At 35.5% G+C, this 11,952-nt stretch overlaps 2 protein-coding genes across 2 annotated transcripts; both read right to left on the minus strand.

Moving 5' to 3' along the window:
• Positions 1 to 8,472: 8,472 nt before the first annotated feature.
• Positions 8,473 to 9,343, minus strand: LOC104087912 (uncharacterized). The gene has a single exon (XM_009592490.4). The coding sequence runs from the start codon at positions 9,214 to 9,216 to the stop codon at positions 8,656 to 8,658; it is 561 nt and encodes a 186-aa protein (XP_009590785.1). The 5' UTR covers positions 9,217 to 9,343; the 3' UTR covers positions 8,473 to 8,655.
• A 689-nt stretch (positions 9,344 to 10,032) lies between these two features.
• On the minus strand, positions 10,033 to 10,473 carry LOC138895060 (uncharacterized). Its single transcript, XM_070179792.1, has one exon. It carries the CDS (start codon positions 10,471 to 10,473, stop codon positions 10,033 to 10,035), a length of 441 nt encoding a protein of 146 aa, XP_070035893.1.
• Positions 10,474 to 11,952: the final 1,479 nt, after the last annotated feature.

Here is an 11,952-nt window from a genome sequence, read left to right on the forward strand (position 1 = left end):
GTGAAACTATTTTTTTTTTTTTTTATCATTTTCAAAAAGAATGTATCTTTTTAAATTTTGAAATAATTTAGTTCAAACTTACAATTCTACCTTTAATGTGAAGCTTTTATAACCACACAAATACTTTGGACCCCTCTTTGACTTGTTTAGGACCACAAGTTCCAAAAACTTTCATTTTTTCTTAAACTCTGTGCTCACTCAAAGGGTTCACATAAATTTGAACGGAGGGAGTACTACTTTATAATGTATTCTCCACGATTATGATCTGAACATGCAAACTCGTCCGACTCAATAATGTGAATGAAATCCCACATCGGCAACTAAAAATATCAGCAGCCTAAATTTAAGGTGTAAGAACTTTTAATGGTGTGAGACCTTTTGGTAAAATCGTGCGGGTTTGGCCAAAGGCGGATAATATCATACTATGTTAATAGTATTATTAGGTTAGTTGAACACAACAATTGATATCAGAGTCCAGATTTTGGTGAGACGAGATTGGCGGGTGCTATGGTGCGGGGCTCGGTTTGCTTATCCTTATGAGCTTGAAAACGAGCACACAAAAAAGAAGTTAAATTATTTGGTGTGCGAATAAAGTCTTACATTGATATGTGAAAATATTTGGAGCGTACATACAAATATATTTGTATCTCTAAAAGGTGTGAGGTGTTGTGAGATAAATCGTGTTGGCTTAGTCCAAAGCGGACAATACCGCATCATGTCAAAAAATATTATTAGGCTGGTTGTGTCCAACGCCTAATTAACCCAACCGATAAATTGTCTATCCTTATTATAATATGTCAAACTTTTTGTTTACGTTTTTCCGTCAAAATCAACTGCTGAGAAGGACTATCTTTGGGTAAGGCATTCTTGACCAGAGTAATTACACTTGGTAAATGCAATCAGTCTATTTTTGGCAGTTTTTGTCGAAAGTGGAAAGCTTGCTTAAACGGGTGCACAAGACGACCAAAATTCTTTTACCACATTGAAGGATTGTCCTTTGCTCATTTTTTTCATTTTTAATCCATATTTTTTTGTGGGAAGTCTCGACGTAACTACTGGTAAGGTTATTTGACCAGGAGATCACGGGTTCACGCTGTGGAAATAATTTTTTACAGAAATATAGGGTAAGCTGCATACAATAGATCCTTATAATTCGATCCTTCCCGGACCCCGCACATAACGAAAATTTAGTGCACCGAACTGTCTTTTTTTTTTGGATCATGAAGATGAAAGGGAGAGCAAGAGTTAAACACGTATCATTGGATCATAAGCCTTGTTGCCAGTGGCGGATGTAGCACGTATGGGTTCTCAATCGAACTACTAATTTTTTTTACATAGAGTATAAATATAATTAAAAAATCACAAAATTCAACAAATATTAAATTTTGAATTCATAATTTTAAAAGTGTCATAGGTTTAATGATAATGGTGGATTCAAGATTTTGAAGTCATGGGTATTTTACTATTAGAAAATCGGCAAAAACCGATCGCGGTCTACCGACCTATTTTGGTCGGCCAAAAAATCGACAAAGTCGGTCGGTTTTTCAAAATATTTTATTTTTTAATTTTTTTTACAAAACCGACCAACTTTGGTCAGTTTTATTTGGCGCAAAAATGTGGGAAATTATTTTTGACTCTCGCGAAATTTATTTTTCAAGAAGCCGACCAGCTTTGGTCGATTTTTCATTTAAAATAAATTAAAATTAATGTTAAAAAACCGACTGCAATCGGTCAGTTAATTCGGCCGGTCATTTTTAAAATCCGACCGAATGCGGTTGGTAATTTTATTTTTTAATAAAATCGACTGACATTGGTCGGTTATTTTCGTCCGAAAATAAAATTAAAGAGTATAAATGAAATAAAAGACGGTCTTAAAATAAAATGCACCAATGGTCTAGTGGTAGAATAGTATCCTGCCGCAGTACAGACCCTGGTTCGATTCCCAGATGGTGTATTTTTTAATTACATAATTAAAATATTCGATTTTTTCAGAAACTTTTTTTTTTTTGAATTTAATTGACTGACCAAAGTTGGTCGGTAATTTCCGACAAACTTTGGTCGGTATGCCCTTCTGACCTTCAAAATACCGACCACACGTTAATGGTCACGTTTTGGACGGTTATTGGCCATTACCGACCTACTTTGGTCGGATTTTTTTGGACGATTTTTCCCGAATTTCTAGTAATGTTCATCGGAAAAAATTCCAAAAAAAGTGAGAAAATGAGCTTAGTTGTGGGTGCTCATTTAATACTTATTTAAACTTTTTAATAGTTGCCTACGTAATCTACTAAATTTGGTCAAAGACAATGGGTGCTAAAGCACTCATAATATTCCATTTAAATCCGCATGTTCAATAATAAGAACATAAAGATTAAATATATCAAATTTAAATCCCGAATACGTCTTTTTTGCTCATCTTTCATTATCTCTGTTTTTTTTGTTTTTTTTTTTGTTGTTGCATTTCTCTGTGGATAAGATTTGAAGAAATTAAAAGAAAATGATTGGACTCCATATCGAGGGGCGGATAGGGGGCTGAGGTTCACCCGAACCCCCTTCGCCGAAAAATTATACTGTATATATAAGGCAAAATTTATTTTTTACCTTTATATATTATGTTTTGAATTCCCTTGACACAGCCCAAAAGCATAACTTAGTGGTCAAGGGGGTTCAAAACCTTTAAAAGATCATTGATTCAATCCACTAGCTACGTTCTCTTTTAATTCTCTAACCTTTTTTCTTTTTTGAATATCGTTAGCGAAAATCTTGTCTCCTGTTCATATCCTGAGATTTCAAGATGGGTGGAGAATTTACCCATTTTAACTCTCGACAGTGCTTTCATGCTAAGTTTGTAAATCTTCAACTATTTGGGATGCTCAAACACAACTTAAGTCGTTGCCATGTAATATTCCAGTGAGAAGAAAGTTACTTCCGGCCAAAATGACTTTTTGGGATGATAGGCATAACATTGGTATTTTATTATCTTCATAACTAATGACTTCACTTGATTATTTTCCTCTCTACTTCTATTTGTGCGGTACAAGGAATATACTTCCTAGTGCAAGAGCTAATGAGTTGTCCAAGCCTTGGCTGACAAACTTACTTGATACATAATAGGTATTCCATAGAATTAAGCGAGTAATTTGACTCGAACAACATGGCTATCCAAAAAATAACTAGTGCATTACATAAATATACTAAGCATACCCCCTCTGCCCTAATTTTGGGGTATACTTTTTTTTTTAGTATGTCAGAAAAGAATATCATACTTTCATAGTTAGAAATGATTTAACTTTAAATTTTCAATTTTTAAAGATGATTCACAACCAAATAAATATTTATGACTTATTTTAGACCATAAATTCAAAAAAAAAAAATCTTCTTAAATTTTATGTCGAGTCAAACACCTGCACATAAAATGAGACGGAGGGAATATCTACGGGGAGCTAGCTATAATGATTCCACTTCCTAATGCAAAAAGGAAACACAGCCCATGGCATAAAACTACTGTTGTTTGTCCCAAAGAAAATGTAAGAAAACAAAAAAGAATGAAGCCCACTACATTGTGGAGTTGTGGGAAAAAGAGGGATTTGCATCTATACCTGATTTTTGGGTCAGTTTTTAATCTATACCCGCTTTACAAAAAAAATTACAAGCGTACCCACTTTTCGGATAACTTCAGACATACGGGCTTGAAGTAGCAAAAATTTATGCCTGAAGTTTGAACTTCAGAATGTTTTGCCTGAAGTGTAATCTTATCAAAGCAAAACTTCAGATATTTTTGCCTGAAGTTTGGCCTGACTTGCAAAGGCAATCACGCAAATTTCAGTTCATAGTGCAATAGAAAGCTTCAGTTCAATAATTGTTGAACTTCAGCAATTTTGGCTGAAATTTTTATTTTGTAATTGCTGAACTTCAACATTCTAGGAGCTAAAATTTGTTTAGTATCTGATGAACTTCAGCATTTTAGGAGCTGAAATTTGTTTAGGATTTGCTGAACTTCAGCTCCTAGAGGATGCACTTCAATTCAATAATTGCTGAATTTCAGCAATTTTGGCTGAAATTTTTGTTTTGTAATTGCTGAAATTCAGCATTCTAGGAGCTGAAATTTGTTTAGTTTCTGCTGAACTTCGGCATTTTAGGAGCTGAAATTTGTTTAGTATTTGCTGAACTTCAGCTCATAGAGGATGCACTTCAGTTCAATAATTGCTGGACTTCAGCAATTTTGGCTGAAATTTTTGTTTTGTAATTGCTGAAGTTCAGCATTCTAAGAGCTGCAGTTTGTTTAGTATCTGCTGAACTTCAGCATTTTAGGAGCTGAAATTTATTTAATATTTGTTGAACTTCAACTCCTAGAGGATGCACTTAAGTGCTTGGGTCCTTTTGGGTAATTTCCAAGCAGTCAACTTGAACTTCCCGTCGTCCATCCTCATACCATGAAGGAAGGTATCAGTGGGTTCATCAAAACTTTGCCATAGTGGCTTCCCTGACATATCATCAATTAAACCAAGTTTCCTGAATGATTCAAGAGCTTCGCTTTATGTGAGGAAGATGCACTTGTGTCTACTTGTGTTCAAAAATATGAGTTCCTTGAAGTTGTTTAGTATCACTCGAAGAAGAAGAATAAGAAGAAGGAGGAGGAGAAGAAGAAGAAAACGAAGGAGGAGAAAGAGGGGGAGAAAGAGGTTTGAAGTTATTTAAAAGTGGATATAAGTTAAAACTTTTTTTTAAAATGGGTATATGGTAAATGGGAGAGACCAAATAGGGCGCCCCGTGTAATTTTTACTGAGAAAAAGAACCGAACTACCCAAATATAATCCAATTCAGCAGAAATTACACCAGGTAGCCACTCTAAAGGGCTGCTATTTAGGGAATTGAAGAATTAACCCAAATAGTCGACCACCTAACTGCTTAAACTAAAAATAGCCGGTGGAAGTATAATATATACATAATTTATGTATAATTATATATAATCAATGTATAAACTATGTATATGGCAAGAAAAAGTAATTAATCAATATGGTCGGCTATTTGTGTAAAGATCTCTTAGGAATTAGTCATTGCGTCCTGAATTTTAGTTGTTCAGTTCAAAATTTCAAAACAAAAATGTTCTGAATTGTCCTGAAATTAGAATTTTTAATTTAAAAATTCAAGACAAAATAAGTAGTGACTAATTTCTAAATAGCATCCCCTTAAATGACTATGTGTGCACTTCCAATTCACCGGGAGGTCTTATTCTGCCCAATTAACTATTTGAAAATTGGAGATTGCTCAGTCCTCGTATTAGACAAGAGTTTAGACCCAACTTATCCCCTTTTTGTTTAACTGTACGTAATTACTTAAATTTAAGAGTGTGTTATATAATGTAGAAATGGTGTGGGGTAGCAATTTTTTAATGCGGTATTTAGTTTTTATTCAGTATTTTTAATGTTAAGCAAAAATAGTCACTATTTTATTAAAATTAATACGAAAATAAGATTTTACCTTTTCTTCATGAGTGTTGTGTAAATATTAAAGATATAGTGACCTTAACATTTACACCGCACTAATTAGTGATTAACTATGCACTTCCCCTTGTATAATTACCCCTTAACTTGTCCCTTTTAGTCATAAGACACACCTAAATTTGTGGGAGTCTTATAAACACCCAGACTTGTCCAAATATGTTTTTCTATTTTCTAAAAATATTAGTTTAATAACTTGTATATAAATTTTTAGTTGGAAAAACGAAGAAAGTAATGTCTACATTTACATAAAAAATAGATTCTGCTTTCATAATACTTCAAACTTTGACATTTCTTGGGAATGATAGTTTTTTTTATAAAAGGCTTATGATTATTTCGAATGGTCTTGATAATTAGAATTTCATGATTTCATCTTTTAATCTCTTTCATGTACGCCTGCTTTCTTGCCGAAAGGGGTTGATTTGGTTAGTTAAAGGCCACATTTCTTGGTTTCTATTTTGAAAACTATCACATCTACAATCACTTAATTAAAATAGTGACCCAAATTTTAAATAGACTTAGACTTATCTATAGTAAAGATAGAATTTTCACACACCTAATTTGGTTAGTTAAAAGCCCCAATCCTTGGTTTCTCTTGTCAAACTGAATTTGTATTAAGAAGAAGATGAACAGAAAGGTAAAGACACAGTAGAGAAGAAGAAGATGATGAAAATAAGAAATGTTATTCTTTCATTGTGTGTAAAATGCTGATACAATGTGTCTAACTAAGTTAATCACTTACTTAATTCTAATTGATCGACTAATCTACCCTATAATGAATTATTTTCTCAACACAAGCAACACTGTGTCTACTATTGCTACAGCTACCCAATTTTCAAATAGACCACGACTCATTTGTAGTTAGAAAACAGTAATTTTACACACCCACAAGATAAGGATAACTTCAAGATTTTAATAAGTTGAAAAATGTAGAACCTCGAGGGGAGCCATAGATCAATGGTAAAATTATTTTCGTGTAATATATGATTCACGAGTTCGAGCAGTAGACGCAACCACTAATGCTTGTATTAGGGTAAGTTGTATACGTCACATCCCTTAGGGTCTGACCTTTTCCGGACCCTGCGGGAACACAGAATATCTAATGCACCGAACTGTCCTTTTTGGGATTTGTAAATGTGGAACCTCAGAACTCCTAAACTTTTTGGTGCACACAGACGTGAATTGAACATCAATTCATAAATTAAATTATTTAACTCTATAGTTTGAGTTGGAAAGCGACATGTAAAAAAACGTGCGCTACGTTTATATGTCCCTGCCAAATAACGTGGTCCATTTATTATACGGGAAAAGGCCTAAAATGTCCCTTTACTATGTGAAATAGGACAGGCTAGCCCTCCGTTAAAAGTTGATCTCTATTCTGCCCTTGCCGTCAACAAATGGGTTCATATATGCCCTCCATCACTAACGGGAGACTCATAAAGCCACGTGGAATATATGTGAGGGCAAGTTAGACGTAGTTCGAATTGTATAGGGGCATATATGAGTCAGTTATAATAGTCATTTCTCAAACACTTCACAACTCCATATCAGTTTACTTAGACACCTATTTGACAATACTAAACTAATTATCACAGCAAATAAACTAAGTCATAGACACAAACATTCAAATGAACGACAATGACTTCATTAAATTCTAGTAGCTCAAAGGGGTGGAATCATAACAAAAGACAACGTCGAAATGTTCTAGTAGCTCAAAGGGGTCGAATAGGAGGTGTCGTTGTGGACTTGCTGCCAATTATTTCATGGCATGGACTCCTTTAAATGTTGGGAGAACGTTTTTCAAGTGCTCGAAGCATGAGGTAAGTAAATTTTTTGATGGGTTCTTTTAATTATTCTGATTTGCTTGTAAATTTATTTTTTTTATTTTTTATTTTTCGGATGAAAAATATTCTTATTGGGCATGGTAATATGAAGAGCTTCCTCCTAGAGTTTCAAATCTCATATGCAGTTTAAAGAAGGAAAAGGAAGCTCTAATCCGTGAAAGAAATGCTCTCCAAAGGAAAGTTTGATCTTGAGAATGTTATGATGCTCGTCGATCACGGAGGAATAGAAGCCTTGGAATTGTAAAGAATTGTTCTAATGAAGAAAGTGACCGATTTAAAGTACTCAGTTGTGCTTGATGCTAAATTTCGGAAGAAGATATGGATTTTCATGTGTGTGATATTGGGATGTTTTGTTATGTTCTTTGGATCCGTGGGAAATGATATGTAATGTTAGTATTATTGTGGCTTAATTGTTATCTTTTATTATGTAATGAAGCATTATTTTTTTGTACAAGGATTTAATGAAGTCATTATCGTTCATTTGTTGTGTCTATGACTGAGTTTATTTGCTATGATAATTAGTTTGGTGTTGTCAAATAGATGTCTAAGTAAACTGATATGGAGTTGTGAAGTGTTTGAGAAATAACTATTATAACTGACTCATATATGCCCTATACAATTCGAACTAGGTCTAACTTGCTCTCACATATATTACATGTGGCTTTATGAGTCTCCCGTTAGTGATGGAGGGCATATATGAGCCCATTTGTTGACGGCAAGGGCAGAATAGAGATCAACTTTTAACAGAGGGCTAGCCTGTCCTATTTCATATAGTAAATGGGCATATTAGGCCCTTTTCCGTTTAATATATTGACCACTATATTGGAAAAGTATTACTTGATGACTATAACTACTTCAACATAGTCACAGTTCTGGTACACATACTGGTTATTAACTTAATTTTATTTTTTTGGTAATTAATTTTTTGTTTATTAACTTAATAAAACTATAGGTTGATGATACATAACTATTTTAAAAAGGGTATTCAAAACTAAAAGTTTGATTTTTAGATTGTCTATGTTATAAAAATAAAAATAATACTACAGCAGAAATTAGGGCTATAAAAGCGTTGTAAAGAAGATGGCAAAAAACAAAAAATAAAAAGCAGAAAAAGTTGAAATTCCTAATACGGAAAAGAAGAGAAAAGCACAACTCTTGCATCTTCATTTAGAAAAGAAGTAACAAATATATCTAATCAGATCTCACCATATTCTAATATTAGCAGATCACACCCCTATTCCTAAAGCCCTACCCCAAAACTGGTTTTTTCACCATCATCCTATAAGTTTTAAGTAATTACAAAATAATTTTCACCAATTTTCTACAGTGTCCCAATTTCCAAACAAGTCTTCCCCCAGAAATTTACCGCAGTTAGCCTCATCGTCCATTTGTTTACCCCAACTCCACGACGCCACGTCATCACCATTTTCTTCCATCCATCCGCCTGCCTCATCGGCGTCTGAACCCCACGCGACAGCTTTTCCTTTAATCGCCTCGAATAAAATCCCATTTAAGCTCCCCCTATCAACACTCGCCATGGCCGACGAGTCCAAGTCGGAAAATGACGAGCCACATGACTCCTCGTTGCCGTTTATAGTAATATAACCCGACGAGGACTGTACGATCACCGGCGGGGTGTACGGGTTTTCAATGAACCTCACCCTGAACGACTGCTGAAACGACGCAGTATCAGGGTCCAGTACCTTGGAAAGCTCAGTCATTTTCTCGTCGTCCAAGCTTAACCAAGCCATCATATCGCCTTCTTCTTCTTCTTCTTCATCGTCATTTTGCATTTTAGCTCGTTTTCCGGTGGTGGTGTCTTCGGCGCCGGAATCAGTACTCCCATGTGTTTTCCGGTTAGCTTTTTCCATTAGGTATAGAGAGCTTAGACTGTTCTAGAGAAGGGCGTGCTTAAATGGAAAACATTTTTAACTATGCATAGATATCTTTATATATATAGAGAGAGAGGAGTGTGGGGAGTGGGATGTCGAGTTTAATGTGAGTGATTTTTATAGGCAGGTGCGCCGCGGCTATGGGGGATGCCACGTGGAATAAAAGGGATTGGAAGGGTGACGTGGAATGACTAACGAGATTAGTGAAGGCATCCTTTGGTTTATACTTTAATCATTCAAAAATTAGATAAGAATTTGTTTGGTGGGGAACATTACAATTATGCGGTAATTATTGTATAAGTCTTCTTTCTTTTTTTTCACTATCTAGTACTAGACATGAAACTTGTAGTATTAATTTTCACATAAGTTAGGCTAATATTAGTAACATTGTATTTGGTTTTCCATATCGAACTCTACTTAATTTAAGCAATTTTTTTTTCTTTGGTAATTAAATTTTTTTCATTACCAGGGAAAATATTTCTGTACAAAACAAATAACCCCCAAGAGTGCGAAAAACAGACCTTTCGTAAAGAACAAAATCAAAGATCACTACGGTCCTGAGATTTACAACCACCTAAACTACTCCTGGTTGGAGAAGAAGGAATCAAGCTATGGATAGTAATTCATTCTCCTCAGGCACCCTACCACTTTTACTTTGTAGCCACCTTTACCATAGATCTCCCGGGCCACCAACTTCACTAGTTGGTCTTCAGTTCTTTTGCTATTTTGAAATATTCTGTCGTTCCTCTCTTGCCAGATGAAGTAAGTGCATCATGCCAAGATGATTCTATATATTCATGCTTCCGCCCCTTTCCCTGTAGCAAGCTTTTCAGCCCAAACTTGCTCTCCAGGCCATCTGTCAGCTTTCCTATCTATCTCCTGCCAATGTAATAATCTTTCCCAAATTGCAGCAGAGTATTTGCAATGAAAGAACATGTGAGCTATGGTTTCATTCTCAATATCACACAAAGAACATACAGTATCTTTGGTGATGCCCCACTTGGCCAGTCTATCTCTTGTAAGCAATTTTCCATGAGCCACCAATCTCAAGTTAAAGATCCATTTTGGGAAGCCTAAGTTGTTGCAAATTAGTTTTCTCCATGATACTTTAGGGAAGTTCCCTCTCAGCTTATGATACATCTTTTTAATTGAATATGTCATCATGTCACTCAGGTCATTTTGCTGGAGGCCAGCTTCCTCAAAGTGTTTTCTAGCCTTCACTATCTTCTTCACCATCCAGGATGCTTGGGTTGGATGTATTTCCCATATTTTTCTTCCTTTCCCGTAGTATATGTGAATCCATTATATCCACAACCTATCTTGTTTCTTGCATAGATTCCAAAATTATTTACCAATAGCAGCTTTATTCCATATGGTTATATCAATAATATTTATTCCTCCAGCTGTTTGTGGCCAGCAGACTCTATCCCAGGCTAGCAGAGCCTTTTTTGTAATTTCAGCACCCCCGGTCCATAAAAATCTCCTACAAACAGCTTCAATCAAGTTGATCACTTTTTTGGGCAACACAAAAATTTGTGACCAGAAGGTTTGTATAGAAAATAACACACTCTTTATTAGTTGTATCCTGCCAGCATAGGATAGGAATTTGGTTGTCCAAGAAGTGACTCTGCCTAACATTCTTTCAATTAGTGGATGACATTGCGTAGTGGACAGTCTCTTGGTGCTGAGTGGAACCCCTAAATACTTGACAGGTAATTCACCTTTGTTGAACCCCGAGCTTTTGCAGGCTAAAATTAGCTGTCCAAGCCTTCATAATCACTGGTCTACTGTTAATTGTGTGAGGTCCAGAGAACGATACTTCATTTTTCTCCTCCATAGTACTGAATCGGATCACAAAATAATCTTCATTATGGTAGTAAATCTCTGGTTTGGTCGACAGTTTCCACTGAGATGTAAGAAATCTCTCAACTGCACCTATTGATGGGGAGTATTCAATGACACAGAATAATAGCTAATCCCCATTTGATATTCCTTTCTTCAATATCCTCCAATTCTAGTTGGATTACTTTCTGACCATCTTTAATTGTAGGGGCAACGTAGTTAAGATTCATACCTTTTGAGGCAAATTTGTTCCCAGCAACAACACTAGCCCATGTATGTATTCCTTTTGCTGCAGTGGTCTGCTCAGTAGCCTTCTTTGCCTCTGTGTTTTCACTCGTCGGAGCTGCACCAGAAACTTTCCCCAAATTGACTAGGGAGTCATCCTCAGCTAGGGCTTTAGCCATATTTGCAATCTCCGATGTTCTGTCAATTGTGCTTTCACTTCCTCCTTGTTCAATTACCTTTTGGTATTCCGGACCCTGCTTCGTATTCATTTCCAGATTCGCCGCCTCTGGCCTAGCTAATTTTGCCGAGTTCGCAGGTGTACATTTCTCCTCAATTTCTCGTATGCTCATTCCCTGTGGTGATTTCATCATAGCACCACCCAAATTCTTTCCATCTGCTAGCTTAATTTCTATCAATGAAGTCTTGTTCATGTATTCCCGGGGTCTTCCCCTCCCCATTTCGGCAGCGGTGCACGTTAGTCAAGCCACACTAACAAGCGCCCAGAGAGAGTAGAGAGAGAATTAATGTTAATTCGAGAGTATTTCTTTAATTTAAGCAAATTTAATAGAATTAGAAGTTACAAAATAAGTATTCATTCTTAATTAGAGGTCTCGAATTTTTATTAGATAATATTATACCCTCAATATG

The sequence above is a fragment of the Nicotiana tomentosiformis genome, chromosome 7 (assembly GCF_000390325.3).
Source record: "Nicotiana tomentosiformis chromosome 7, ASM39032v3, whole genome shotgun sequence".
NCBI classification, from domain to species: Eukaryota; Viridiplantae; Streptophyta; class Magnoliopsida; order Solanales; family Solanaceae; genus Nicotiana; species Nicotiana tomentosiformis.